The 14,867-nt window shown below is 38.9% G+C and overlaps 2 protein-coding genes across 2 annotated transcripts; one reads left to right on the forward strand and one right to left on the reverse strand.

Moving 5' to 3' along the window:
* Positions 1-1,752: 1,752 nt before the first annotated feature.
* Positions 1,753-6,728, forward strand: LOC114481112 (mast cell tryptase-like). The gene is made up of 6 exons (XM_028475522.1): positions 1,753-1,893; positions 2,659-2,673; positions 2,805-2,964; positions 4,176-4,441; positions 5,618-5,766; positions 5,871-6,728. Exons 1-6 carry the CDS (start codon positions 1,839-1,841, stop codon positions 6,177-6,179), a joined length of 954 nt encoding a protein of 317 aa, XP_028331323.1. The 5' UTR covers positions 1,753-1,838; the 3' UTR covers positions 6,180-6,728.
* Positions 6,729-7,882: 1,154 nt separating this feature from the next.
* LOC114481215 (fructose-bisphosphate aldolase A) lies at positions 7,883-12,249 on the reverse strand. Its single transcript, XM_028475798.1, has 7 exons — positions 12,097-12,249; positions 10,532-10,650; positions 10,047-10,313; positions 9,813-9,973; positions 9,249-9,507; positions 8,383-8,582; positions 7,883-8,294 (listed from the first exon to the last, which is right to left on the reverse strand). The coding sequence occupies exons 2-7, from the start codon at positions 10,641-10,643 to the stop codon at positions 8,202-8,204; spliced, it is 1,092 nt and encodes a 363-aa protein (XP_028331599.1). The 5' UTR covers positions 10,644-10,650; positions 12,097-12,249; the 3' UTR covers positions 7,883-8,201.
* Between the last annotated feature and the right edge of the window lie 2,618 nt (positions 12,250-14,867).

Below are 14,867 nucleotides of genomic sequence, written 5' to 3' on the forward strand. Positions count from 1 at the left end.
TCTTTTCCGGAAATATCAATGGCAACTAAAATAGTTTTCACATTGTTTCACACATACAGTGGGGCAAAAAAGTATTTAGTCAGCCACCAATTGTGCAAGTTCTCCCACTTAAATGATGACAGAGGTCTGTAATTTTCATCATAGGTACACTTCAACTGTGAGAGACAGAGTGTTAAAAAAAATCTAGGAATTCACATTGTAGGATTTTTAAAGAATTTATTTGTAAATCATGGTGGAAAATAAGTATTTGGTCACTTCAAACAAGAGAAATCTCTGGCTCTCACAGACCTGTAACTTCTTCTTTAAGAAGCTCTTCTGTCCTCCACTCGTTACCTGTATTAATGGCACCTGTTTGAACTCGTTATCTGTATAAAAGACACCTGTCCACAACCTCCAACAGTCAGACTCCAAACTCCACTATGGCCAAGACCAAAGAGCTGTCGAAGGACACCAGGAAAAGAATTGTAGACCTGCACCAGACTGGGAAGAGTGAATCTACAATAGGCAAGCAGCTTGGTGTGAAAAAATCAACTGTGGGAGCAATTATCAGAAAATGGAAGACATACAAGACCACTGATAATCTCCCTCGATCTGGGGCTCCACACAAGATCTCATCCCGTGGGGTCAAAATGATCATGAGAACGGTAAGCAAAAATCCCAGAACCACACGGGGGGACCTGGTGAATGACCTGCAGAGAGCTGGGACCAAAGTAACAAAGGTTACCATCAGTAACACACTACGCCGACAGGGAATCAAATCTTGCAGTGCCAGACGTGTCCCCCTGCTTAAGCCAGTGCATGTCCAGGCCCGTCTGAAGTTTTGCCAGAGAGCACATGGATGATACAGCAGAGGATTGGGAGAATGTCATGTGGTCAGATGAAACCAAAATGGAACTTTTTGGTATAAACTCAACTCGTCGTGTTTGGAGGAAGAAGAATACTGAGTTGCATCCCAAGAACACCATACCTACTGTGAAGCATGGGGGTGGAAACATCATGCTTTGGGGCTGTTTTTCTGCTAAGGGGACAGGATGACTGATCCGTGTTAAGGAAAGAATGAATGGGGCCATGTATCGTGAGATTTTGAGCCAAAACCTCCTTCCATCAGTGAGAGCTTTGAAGATGAAACGTGACTGGGTCTTCCAGCATGACAATGATCCCAAACACACCGCCCGGGCAACGAAGGAGTGGCTCCGTAAGAAGCATTTGAAAGTCCTGGAGTGGCCTAGCCAGTCTCCAGACCTCAACCCCATAGAAAATCTGTGGAGGGAGTTGAAAGTCCGTGTTGCTCTGCGACAGCCCCAAAACATCACTGCTCTCGAGAAGATCTGCATGGAGGAATGGGCCAAAATACCAGCTACTGTGTGTGCAAACCTGGTAAAGACCTATAGTAATCGTTTGACCTCTGTTATTGCCAACAAAGGTTATATTACAAAGTATTGAGTTGAATTTTTGTTATTGACCAAATACTTATTTTCCACCATAATTTACAAATAAATTCTTTAAAAATCCTACAATGTGAATTCCTGGATTTTTTTTTTTCACATTCTGTCTCTCACAGTTGAAATGTATTTATGATGAAAATTACAGACCTCTGTCATCATTTTAAGTGGGAGAACTTGCACAATTGGTGGCTGATTGGTTAACAAATATGTAATGATTGTGATTAGTGAAGAGGAAGGATGATAATGCATTTATGTGTTGGAGGTGACTGTGTTTTTTTTGTCCTGTTGGTATGGGTTTAAACAGGTTCAATCTGGGAGTGTTTGAAGCTTTTATGAAGTGCTTATGTCACTACTGCTGCTGTAGAGCAATAACACAGACCGTAGCAAAGCAGGATGGCAACATGGACTGAGGCTGTCACTTTACTGCTTACACTCCTTACTTTACGAGGTGAGACTTTATTCTTGTATTTCACCAAAAAGCTACAATTTGTAACCAATTATCATTAGTTATTATATTATTAGCAATGTTTCTTAAACAATTCAGAAAATGATTTTTGTGTATAATAATGATCAATACCATATATATATATATATTAAAGAGCAGAGTTGGGGTCAATCATAATTGTAATGTACATAATTGAAAATTAATTACAATTATGGTGTAATTGTCATTTGAAGAATCTGTTGCTGTTATTATCATATATATATATATATAGGGGCTATACTGACACAAAAAAGGCTCAGATGCCCACAACAAAAATATTACTACGAATATTTTCATTGATTAGGGAGCCTAATAAGGTAATCAATAGATAGGAAAGAGAATAGATGATAGATTATTGTTTTTAGTGTATTTTACAGCCGATTTAGGACTCGTCATTAGAAATGCTAACACAAGAGGAAGGTAAACTTTTATTAGGTTGTTTATTTCAGGCTAAGTAATTGGGATTAATTTTAATTGAACTTTAGTGATTGAGAACGTAATTGTAATTGACTTTATGAGGATAAAAGATGATTGTTTGTAATTGTAAAAAATGCTAGTCATTGAATTGTAATTGAACATAGATAACTGAAAAATGTAATTGACCCCCACCCTGTTAAAGAGTAATGTGTTGACTGATTCAGCCTTTCTTTTAATAACTAAAGCATATCTTTTTTTTTTTTTTTTAACTTTTTGTATATAATTAATTTTGTTCTGTTCTGATTTGTCCAGGGTCAGAAGCTCAAGGTAAGCCGTTACATTTAATATCTTCCATGAAAGATCTGCGACAGTGGAAAAACGTCACACGTTCAAACCTTTTTTCTATGTTTTATGTTGGTAAATCTGCTAAGTCATTCCTGCCTCTGCTTTATTATCAGACTGTGGAGTGGCCCCCCTGGGCACAAGAGTAGTGGGTGGTGATGATGCTGCTGCCGGATCCTGGCCCTGGCAGGTCAGCCTTCACATAACAGCACATATTTGTGGAGGGACGGTGATCAGCAACCAGTGGGTCGTCACAGCAGCACACTGCATCATTCTGTAAGTATTTCTAATCAGGTTTACATATTTTGTTTATTCTCTCTCAAGCCTAAATTTTTTTTATCCAAGTATTGTAAACAACAAAGAAACATATTGGGAAACTCCTCGACTCAATAAAAGAGTAGACTTTAGTCTCAACTTGATGGTTTAAATCACGTGTCATACTCAAGACCCGTGGGCCAAATCCGGCCCTTCAGAGCATCCGATTCGGCCTGCAGGAGAAAGTGAAACTGACAGAGAAAACATGAATTATTGTTTAAAATCCAGCAAATTTTCTCAAATTTTTCCACAAAATCTCCCCAAATTAAATAAAAATTGCTAAAAAATATAAAAATTTAAAAATAGAAAAATAAATCACATTTAAGTATCTGTCACTTATTGCTTACATATTGTTGATGCCTTCCATATTGTATGTCGATAACGGGAAGTGCAAACTGGGACACATTCATGTTGAAATTGTTCATTTTCCTGCTAAAGAGGAAGTTGAAATGCAAAAGAAATGAGGATTGGTAAATCATTGGAAAAATCTAACTTGCACATTTCGAGAGCACTGGAGACACATTACTCTTAATTCATACATTTGAATCTAATCAAACTCAAGATGGTCATTTAAAGTAAATGTCTTGAAAAAATGTTTACATAAATTTATAGGCGTTTTAGGTAAATTTATGCAAAAATGAAGTCCAATTTTTGACTTTAGCATCTGATTGATGATGTCACACGGCCTCACTGCCTGTAACATCCCATTGTTTTCTATTGGAGTGAAATATTCAGCTTGCTTTTTGGATCATTTAGCAGCTTTTTAGATCATTTAGCAGCTTGTGCTGCTTTTGGTTGCTCTAAAAACCAGGAGAAGTAAAGGATGCTGATATAACCCTCTTTTGTTTACCAAAAGAGAATACAAACTGCTCCAACTCTGCGGTTTCGTAGTAGACAATGAAGCGGAGAAGAAGAGTTCTCCAAAGGAGCCTTTACTCGCCCTTAAACAGTGCGCTGACATGCTCTGGTGGCTGAAGTTAGTAAATGATAACGGACTGTTGGAAACTCACACACACGCTGATAATAGAAGTCCTTTTTGATGGGTGTCCTTCAACAGTCCATCATTTTAATTAAAAACAACATATACATTGATAAAACGAAAAAATTAAGCGCACTAATAAAATACTTGTCATATAGATATATAGATTCTAAATGTTTCTTTTGTTATTCAGTCCTGCAAGTCAGTATACTCTCTACTTTGGGAGAAACACTCAGGCTGGACCGAATCCAAATGAAGTCTCCAGATCCGTGTCCCAGATCATCGTCCATCCAAACTACAACAACACCTTGCTCAACAATGACATTGCCCTGATGAAGCTCAGCAGCCCCATTACTTTCACAGAGTACATCCGTCCTGCGTGCTTGGCCAGTAACTCCAGCCAGTTCCATAACGCAACCCTGTGTTGGGCCACTGGATGGGGGAGGCTCGGGGAGGACGGTGGGTTAACTGAATTACACTGGTTCTATTACTTAGTTGATAAAGCAAAGAATAATACCACAGCTTTTTTTAGAAGACACAACAAACTGACTCAAATATTGAATGTTATTCTTACCTTCTTCATAGATAATATTTTCATCTGTGTATGTCAATTAGCAAGATTATGTCAAATGTTTAACCAAAGATGGCACTGGCATGCGTTGGGCTGTAGGATAAGCTCGTATCGGGCTGAACCTTATATACATTGATCCCAAATATCAGTTTTAGGTATGAGCACTCAAGTGAAAAACCGTTATAAACAAGAAATGATTATAAGACATAGAGGCAAAGCTATAATGACATGTAAAGGTGAAATCACCAAAATAAAAAGTGAAGTAGTCAAAGAAACAAAGACATGTGTTTTATACTATATATTAAAACAGATCAGATTTTTTCTTACATTCCCACAAGCAGTTATGGGCCAATGAAAATAGTAAAAAAAAAGTAATTTTTTTTGGATTCCAAGTCACCCAAGAACCATTACATATTGTGACTAATCATTAGTGTTAACAGTCTAGTAAGTAAGTAAATTAACTTTATTTATAGAGCGCTTTTCACAGGTAAAAACCACAAAAACATTTCAGTATTATACCGTGTAAAGAAAACATGGAAAAACAGTCACAAATAACATGGGAGACAAGAACGGGAGAAGTGTGGGTCGCCAAGGGCATTGGAGGCGCCCCGAATTTGATGAAAAATGGGAAAAACAACATAAGGAGAAGTGAGGTGGAAAAAGTACTATGTACATCAAACCTGGTAAAATTACAGGGAGCTGAGGTATATGCAAAGATGTTTACTAAAGGCCCAAACATGTGCCAGACCCAAACCCCAACAAACTTTCTTTCAATTTTGTCCACCATAAAGGATGTATTGCAGATATTTTTTATATTTTGAGAGTAGTAGTTGTATACCAAATTTCAGTTTCCTATGTGATGTAGTTCCTGAGATATTGGAAGCTGAAAATAGAAGAAAAATAAGAACACGTGAAAATCGACACATACCCCCACTCACTAAGTTGGCCATATCTCAAAAAGTATTTTTCCGATCAAACTAAAAAATGTTCTGCCACCAAAACCATCAAAGGATGTTTAGCATTTCATGATCTTGAACTAATACATTGATTATTTTGTGTTACAGAGGATTTGCCATTGACTTCACCTCTACAAGAGGTTCAGGTTCCTGTTATTGGTAATAGGCAGTGTAGCTGCAGCTATTCCTCAGGAACAAATGGAAATATCACTGGCCAGATGATTTGTGCAGGGCAGGAGGGTAAAGGAACATGTCAGGTATCTCACACTATACATATTTTCTGTTCATCACACTGTCAAAACCGAAAAGTAAACAATGCAGTACAACTTTTAGATTATGGATTTCTGTTTTGTTTCTTTAGGGTGACTCAGGTGGACCTTTGCAATGCAAGCAGAACTCAAGGTGGATTCAGGCTGGCATTGCAAGCTTTGGAATACCTTGTGCCAAAAACAGCTTCCCTGAGGTTTTTGCACGGGTGTCCGAGTTCCAGACATGGATCACTGAACAAGTAACGGCCGCCAACGTCAACTTTGTTACATATACATCGACTGGCGTAGATACGGACAGCAGCTTTAGGTGCCCACTCACTGTGAATGCTTCAAAGCTCACAGCTGAGCTTTCTTTTGCTGTTGTCATGGTGACACTAATGCAATATATTCTAGGTTCATAGGACATCTTGAATTCAACTCTTTCTGGTTTTGCAGTTATTTTTAAAGTTTTTCACTGAATTTAAGAAATACCTAACAATGTAGAAAGTAATCAGGAGACAGATTCTTTAAATGGATGTATTCAAATCTCTACTGCAGGTGTGCTGAATCCAGTTTGGCCAGATCTCAATCACAGCTGAAAGGAAAAGGAGACTTAATATCAGGTCTTGTGCAGAGCTGTAATCACAGTCATTAGAGATGTGTTTTCTAAAAGATCATTGGTATATGTGAAAAAGAGACCAGTTCACCAGGCACTTACCTCTTTAACAGATTTCTTTACACTCATTTTAGTTCAGGGGCCAAATAGTTTGGACCGCAGATTTTAGGCAGGAAAACGAGCAGTTTCAACAATTCAAGTTTGTACTGTACACTACGTACAGATCATAAATAAAGTATGTAAGCCACCAACAATATCCATGCAATGAGTGACAGATACCATTTTATTTTTTAAATGAATTGATTTTGTGACCAATTTTTATTTAATTTGTAAAAAATTATGTGATGTAATTCCAGGAAAATTGAGTTCTTTGAACAATTAAAAATAACTGCAGTCATGTAAAAAAAATTTAAATTGTGATCCTCCAAATACTGTGGAGTTTCATTGAATTGTGTATTTAGATATCTGAGCTGATTTATCTATAAATGAATTATTTTGTAATTTTGACAATCATTTATGTTTTTTCTGTTTTTTTAACTTTCTCCTGCGGGCCTAATTTGATGGTTTAAAAGGCCGGATTTGGCCCCCGGGCCTTGAGTTTGGCACACGTGCTTTACACGGTTGCAATAGAAATCGAAAAGGAAACCCACAAATCTGTCAGATTCTTATACTTTGTATTCATATTACCATGGGTTAGCAAATAAAAAATTGTTGTTGAAATATTATAAAGAGGCATGCTTCCTCATTTCTAAAGCGAATGAAAATGGTGGTGCTACCTCCTCTTTTCATGAGTCATGGTGCTTGCAAGTCATTCCAGTCCACGTGTGACGTCAGCATCTCACCTGTATCAAAGCATGAAGTCCCCTCGCTGATGACTGAAGAGCGTAATCTGTTGAAACTGTATACAAATGCCAATAACTTGTTCTGTTTTAGGCACATGTTGCAAAAAACATGTTGGAAAAGAAAAGTGAGAGGAAAACAGTACCATGACTCACAGACAGGGGGCAGTGTTAAAGAACTAAGGACACCAGCAGTGAGCAGGCATGGCCTTCCCCACCATTAATGTTTTTTTTTTTATAATAAAAAAAAATTGTTTTTCTTGTTATTTCAGAATTTTTTGTAAATTAAACTCAAACTTACACCATTTTAGTGCAAGAACATATAATATATGTAAGAAAATCTTATTGCAATTGCACAATAAAAATTTATAAGAGTAAAAGTAAAATGGAAAAACATAATATAAAATTAAATTTTGAAAAAGAATTTTGTATTTATCCAACAATACATTTTCATCACCAGCTGCTTGAATGTTACAAAACACTACTCCAATCGACAATTTAATTAAGAATTAAATCAATTTTAACTAATATGCAGCTAATGCTGTAATACTATTTTTTGAAGTTCTCCCTTTAATCATTATCATTAGTTTACCGACACTGCCACATGTCACTCATTTTCTAGAGACAATGTCCTGTCACCCAAAACAGGAAAGAAACAAAACTAATCAACAAGATTTTTGGGTTAACACTTTATTCCATGGCATCAGTATAAACCATATACTGTACAAGGTGGAGGCAGGCCAAGGAATGCAGGGATAGTTACTTAAAACAGTGTTGGAATCTTCACCCGTAAAACGGTGCATAAAAATAAAAAGGTGTGGGAATGGATGCCGGACTCCTCTCAAAACCTCTCGCTACAACAACAACGCCAAAGACAGTTTTTAAAAACATTTTTCTCCATCCGTGCTGTTGTAGGTGATGTTGGAGGACGAGCCCTTTTCCATAAAGATGTGGTAATGGTGGGAAGAAGGTGGAAATGGAGCCCATGCTTAGTAAGCATGATTAGCCACATACAGTGACTCTCCACCAGCGGCGCTGGATCCAGAAGATGCATATTTACCCTGACAGGCCTGGCTGTTAGCCTGTGGGAACACGATTAACAGAAGTTATGAAATGCTTTTGCAACTCTTGTTTCTTTGATAATGAACATTTTACATCATTCACACATACCAGAGCTCTTTTGATGAACTCATCCTGGCATGCCTTTCCATTCTCCTTCTTGCCACCCCAGGCTTTGAGGGCCGAGGCCTGAAGGGCGCGGCCGTATGAGAAGGTCAGAGCCCAGGGCCTGTGCAGAGGGCACTGGTTCATGGCATTCAGGTTGACGGAGGCCTCCTCTTCGCTCTGGCCACCAGAAAGGAAGGTGATGCCTTTAAAGGATATCAAAACATTGGTAAATAAATTTGCTATGGCATCGGAATCACAACTTTAAGCAGGGGTGGAGCAACAATTTTAAAAGTGAGGGTGTTCTAAGGGTGGAGGACCGGTCAACGTCTAATTTAGCTTATTAAATTAACTTACTAAAACTATGATAAAGCTGTTAATAAGTCAGTGATACTTCACATGTGGCTCTTTATGTATTAATTTTACTATCTTTCTCCCAGAAAACCTTAAAAGGGGGAACTTTTTAACCCTTCAAAGCTACCTTTGCCCCATTATATAACACTTTTTTTTATTTTTTCCCTGCATTTTGCTGTTTTTGTTCCACATTTTTTCCCTTTTTCACTATTCTTTCCCACATTTTGCTCATTTAAGCTACCTTATGCCATTGCATGCCACCTGTTTTCTCTTTTTTGTCAAATTCTTTGCCACTCTTGGCTGCTTTTGCCCCAATTTAGTCACTTTTCACTCTTTTCTTGCCATGTCACTTTTGGACCATTTGTTGCCACCTGTTACTAATTCTTTGTCACTTTACTTACACTTTACTCATCGCTGTGACCTTCCCGGAACTGCGGCTTCGTCAAATGGCTGGCTGTGATTGGCTTGATCTAAAGAAATTCTAGACTTAAGACTCTAGACTCAGATCCCTTGCTTACCAGGAACTGCGGGGGGCACGGTGCGGCGCAGGGCAGTGACAGTTGACATGGCAATCTCCTGGTTGCTGTACTTGTGTGAGCAAGAGTGTCCAGCAGTGACCATGTTGGGTTTAAGGAGGGTGCCTTCCAGGTAGACGTGGTGGTCAGACAAGGCCTTGTAAACGGCAGCCAGGACCTTTTCAGTGACGTACTGGCAGCGCTTCAGGTCGTGGTCACCATCGGGCAGAATCTCAGGCTCAACAATAGGAACAATGCCATGCTGAGGAAATGGTACACAAAGATATTAGGTGAATGTCCAACCAAGGACTCTAATATTCTTTGTGCAGTAATGTAGAATCTTGTGCCAGTCGTGTCTCTGTAATGTAAAGATTGCATTCTCTCTTTAAACATGGACACGCATAATCCTTTGTTGAGTAAAGAGAAGTTTTGAAAGAGCTAAGGGAGAAGATGCAACTTCAACCAAAATCAAAACCCAGAACCTGATTTGGCTACCAAGCCGCCATGTTGAGCGTCATCATGTTAAGAGTTAAACTTGACATGAAAACTAAAGGGATTACATCTTACCATTTGGCAAATGCTTGCGTAGCGAGCCAGGACGTTGGCATTCTCAATGATAGCCAGTCTTGAGGGAGTGGTGGGAGTGATCTTCAGAACGGAACGCCACTTGGCAAAGTCGGCACCATCCTTTTTGTACTGGGCGCAGCGCTCATACAGTCCATCAAGACCTGTGACGAAGAAAAATTTGGTTATTTTTGACCAAGCACTTTCATTTAATGTTTCTAAGATTTTAGTACCTACCCTGAGTGGTTGTCTCGCCATTAGTTCCGGCCAGAGGGACAACACCTTTGTCGACCTTGATGCCAACCACCATACCTCTATCCTTCAGGTACTGTGGGAAAGACTTGCCATCATCAGTCTTCTGGTACATTGTCTCATGGAAGAGGATGACACCACCGATACAAGGATTGATGCGGTCGTCAGCAGTGAAGAGGAGCTGGCGGTACAGCCTCCTGTTCTCCTCAGTGTTCTCAGCATTGATGCTCTGGAAGCGCTTGGCCACACTGCCTAAAGGTCACAAAAACAACACATCATTAGTTCTTTCTGACAGTTTGGCAAGTGGACAAATGTTCCACAGACAAATCTTCCGGCAAATACGGGAAGTGGACATTTCGTCTGCTTACAACTGTGCAAACAAACAATGCCTCATTTTAAATCATTGGCCTTCACACTGATATAGAATATATTTTATTCAGTGAAACGGTTGTTTTGTCAAATTTGCCTACCAGTGGACTCATCAGCAGCAAGGATTCCCTTGCCAGGGGCAACAATCCTCTGAGCAATGTCACTGAGCTCCTTCTTCTGCTCAGGGCTGAGGAAAGGGTATGCGTGAGGCATCTTTACTCTAAACAGGAAACAGAAACAACAACTGGTTCAAACAAAGTTGTTTGCTTGTTGTAAGTTGAGCTATTTTTGTCTGTAGATGAGAGAGACTAAAAGTAATACATGGTTTGATGGATTGAGGAAGTGGTAAAAGAGCCGCTGACTGCATACATTTCCAACTAACTCTCTTTGGATGAAAAAAGTAATTTATCTATAAAGCCCTTTTTGCAGATAAAATCACAAAGTGCTGTACAGAGTTGTGGTAAAAATACAAATGCAACATCATAATAGAATAATAAAACATGGGTGCATAAACATCTTAAGAGCAGCAACATTAAAGGATAATCAAAATAAATTAAATAAAAATAAAAAAAACAGCCAGCTGGTGTCTTGACCTTGTGACTGCAGTTGTTGCAACTGGTGCTGGTGTTACACAATAATCCCCGAGCACAACATATATGGCAGCACAAGATATCCAGTGTCAGACAGCCCTCCATGCTTCTCAGCCCCACCCTTCACATAGTTGACCACACTTTAAAGATTGCGACAAGCATGTGGATGACCTTTTCTATTTTCTAACCCCTTATCCGTGACCTTTTACTTTCCCTTTCCACGCCCATCTCCTACACTACTCGTCCACATTGGTGTTACTCACATGTTCCCCTCGTCTGTCAATAGATTGGACTAAAAATACACATTGCACAAAGCAGTGAAAACATTGTTAAACAAGACTGTGTGTGTGTTTAACTAACGCACAACATGGATACAAAGAAAGAGTTTGAAGTAGGATATTTTCCAAAGTGTTGAGTTGATGTTGACCAAAATGAGTATTAAAAACTATCGGGAGTTCTAAAAGGATAATTTGTAATGCATTAAACCTAACTACAAAATGGTGCCTGTGTGCACCAAGTATCCCCCATGGACCATGTGAGGTGCCCTCAGGTCTGTTCTAACAGGAGTACAAGTCACCAATGAGCTCGGTCTAAAATCTAATTGACTTGCCTGCCAGGCTGCAAGCTCACAAAGATAAATACTGCACATATGACAGATGTTGTCAGAGCTTAGCACAGTAGAGTTAAATGGTTCACTGAAAGATTCTCACAAATGTGTTAGTGTTTCAGATGGGATTTTGTGAAAAATGCTTCCTTCATTATTTGTGTTCATCAGATTATTCGCTACCTTTGAAGTAGCGTGCAGTTTCAAATAGATTGGTGACCCCTGGTCTATGGACATGCAAGGTTAACATTTTTGTGTCAACCAGTGAAGATTTAGAAAACTTTAGTGTTTTTCCTTGAGGTGAGGTGAGTCAAATGTAGTTTAAACAGATTTTGTTAGTGCTAGAAACGTGTTAAGTACTGTCATACATGGTATGCATTAGACAAGTGTAACAATCAGTCACACAATAACATAGTTGAATAAGTAAAGGGTTCATCTTGTAGCAGCTGCTTCAGTTTCCTGTTCTTTTTACCTTTGAGGTTGGGAGGAGGAGAGCTGGGAGAACAGTGAGGTTGAAGATCCGGCCTTCGTCTGCGACACCCTTGCAGCCTGCTGACCCTCGTATTTATCCTCCCATTGTGACCCCTCACATTTCAGCTGTCCAGTTATAAAAAGATCAGGACGCAACCAGAGATGGCGTGTGACATTCTGCCCGGCTTTGGCTGGAGTAGCCTGACTATGGGCAGCCGGTGAAAGGGCAAAGAGTGCTTTAGAAAGACCAGGGTTGTGGCAGGATGTGCAGGAAATTGACAGGTATCGCAGATGTATATTACATTTTGGTTTCATCAGTTGCGATTATAATTGTCATTGCAAGTTTTCAAAAACCTTTCGACTTGAAATTTACTGACATTTTGTCTCAGCATTTTCTAAATTTGCAGGGCTGCTTTTTTCATATAAGACACAGCTTTACAACATTCAAGTTTATGCCCCTATAAGCACTTCAGTTTGTGACAATTTGCATGAAAAAAGGGAACACCGATTAAAAAAAACTCCAAACTATTAAAGGACATCTTAAACCATATAAGGAACTTTAAAGCATCACTTTTCTGAAAAGTTTCGAAATCATCTGAATGCAAAATGTTTCTCGCTCATCCAAACTTAGCTGATTTATACTTCCTCATGACAAGGTTTTTGTCATGTTGTGAGCTTGAGAGCAGCACCAGCAATGACTGTGAGTGAGTCGGAAGATGAATAAATTACAAGAAATAAAAAAAAGCATTACATTTAAGCTCAAATATATATATTTTTTTGTTGTGAAAATTGCCACCCTGACGTTTTTCTAACATTGTCCATTTGGTAAAGTCATGTCATGTGTCGGGATAGTCTTTTTCTCACAACTCTACATACAGTATTGTTGACTCATTGAGGCCAGGATGTCATCGTCTCCATTGGCAGCTGATCTTGGGTGATAAGATCAAATATTCACACTTTATTTGAAATGCATGAGAACCAGAGGCGGCTAAAGTACTAGCCTTCAGTACTCAAGAAAAAGTATAGATATTTGAACTAAAAATCACTCTGCTTAAAGTAAAAATATTGAAGTTGCTCCCTTACTTGAGTAAAAGTAAAAAAGTACATGTGACTAAATATACTTAAGGTAAAAAGTAAAACAAATCTCCCTGCAATAATAAAACAGTTTCTACAGAATTTCTACCCCCTCACGTTGTGTCACGTTGTGACATTATCTTTGAAGGTCCTAAAAGTAAGGAGAAAGTACAGATATTTGCTTAAAAGAGTAAGGAGTAAAAGCAAAAAGTTGCCAAAAAAATAAATACAGAAGTAAAGTACTGATACCAGAGAAAAAAAACTACTTAACTACAGTAATAAAGTATTTGTACTTTGTTACTTGTCACCTCTAGTGAGAACGTTGCTGTTCAGCTAATTCGTATGTATATAAAACGAACTGTATTTTAAGTTCAGCCGTTGCCAGGCCTGCAGATTGACACCCACCCCCAGGTTGACATTCAACCCCTCGAATCCTGCAGACGATCAAGAAAGGTCAGTGAAAGGTCAAGGATCTGGTTTGGATTTCTCAGGGCAGGTTAGCAATGTGGTCACATGCTCTCCAGGCCAGTGTGTGTGTGTGTGTGTGTGTGTGTGTGTGTGTGTGTGTGTGTCTGTGTGTGTGCGTGCGTGCGTGCGTGCGTGCGTGTGTGTGTGTGTGTGTGTGTGTGTGTGTGTGTGTGTGTGTGTGTGTGTGTGTGTGTGTTCAATGTTACTTTTCTATCGCACACTCTAATATCCAGAGGTGTTAAGGGTACTGATATATCCGACTCAAGTAGAAGTACTGTTTTGTACTTGATTGGAATTGTACTGAAATACAAAAAAGTCATGCATAAAATATGATTAAGTACAAGTAGCTCAATTAAATTAGTAAAAGACACTAGTTACTTTCAGCCCCTCACGTTTATTTTTGGTAATAAATTTTGTCCCGGTTCCCTTGCATACAGTAAACATCTCATGTATAAACTTAAAATAGAAAGAGATTAAATCTGGCGCAATTGTAACTTAATTTATTTTCCAAAAAGGCATCTGTATAAAATAAAAGGTTTGTCAAAAATGTACAATTCTTTTAAAAAATAAAATTAAAAAAACACCAATGAATTCAATTCAAACTGAAATTATCAGGCTTTAAGTATACCTGGTAAAAAAATGAACTCTAAAACTGATAAAATAACTGGCATTCAATTATTAGGCCGGGCTACTGTGGTTGGTATAATGTGTACGCATTGATTTGATTTGATTTGAAGCTCAAGCCCCATTGGCCCGGGAGCCGACCCGCTCTTTATAGTAATTTCCAAATTTATCGAAACATGGTCATGTGATATAGTGTTTCAAAGTGTATATAGTTACAAATTTAATTCAGTGGTCAACGGATTGAGTTGAAATTCGATAAAGTGATGGATAATGCCAAAATGTAACTAACTAGTCCAGTTTATTGTATATTACCACATGTATTTGTACTCCTCCACAATGTCCACACTGACCTCCTGGATGGAGACAGGGCTAATCGGCCTCTTGGTTCTTCTCGGGTCTTAGTTTTTGTCACATTGAGCTGTAAATGGTTCAACTCACACCATGTGACAAAGCTGTCCACAGCAGCCCTGTACTCCACCTCGTCCCCCTCCCTAATACATCCAACCACTGCAGAGTCATTCGAGAACTTCTGGAGATGACAGGTCTCAGTGCAGTAGCTGAAGTCCGTGGTGTAGGTGTTGATGAGGAAGGGAGGGAGGACAGTCC

The sequence above is a fragment of the Gouania willdenowi genome, chromosome 19, assembly GCF_900634775.1.
Source record: "Gouania willdenowi chromosome 19, fGouWil2.1, whole genome shotgun sequence".
In the NCBI taxonomy this organism is placed as follows: Eukaryota; Metazoa; Chordata; class Actinopteri; order Blenniiformes; family Gobiesocidae; genus Gouania; species Gouania willdenowi.

Coding starts and splice junctions, on each gene's coding strand:
- LOC114481112 (XM_028475522.1), top strand. CDS start 1,839: ATGGCAACATGGACTGAGGCTGTCACTTTACTGCTTACACTCCTTACT. Junction 2,965..4,175: donor GCAGCACACTGCATCATTCT/GTAAGTATTTCT, acceptor TTTGTTATTCAG/TCCTGCAAGTCAGTATACTC. Junction 5,767..5,870: donor AGGGTAAAGGAACATGTCAG/GTATCTCACACT, acceptor TTGTTTCTTTAG/GGTGACTCAGGTGGACCTTT.
- LOC114481215 (XM_028475798.1), bottom strand. CDS start 10,643: ATGCCTCACGCATACCCTTTCCTCAGCCCTGAGCAGAAGAAGGAGCTC. Junction 9,508..9,812: donor ACGCAAGCATTTGCCAAATG/GTAAGATGTAAT, acceptor CCATTTCCTCAG/CATGGCATTGTTCCTATTGT. Junction 8,583..9,248: donor CGTGCCCCCCGCAGTTCCTG/GTAAGCAAGGGA, acceptor TATCCTTTAAAG/GCATCACCTTCCTTTCTGGT.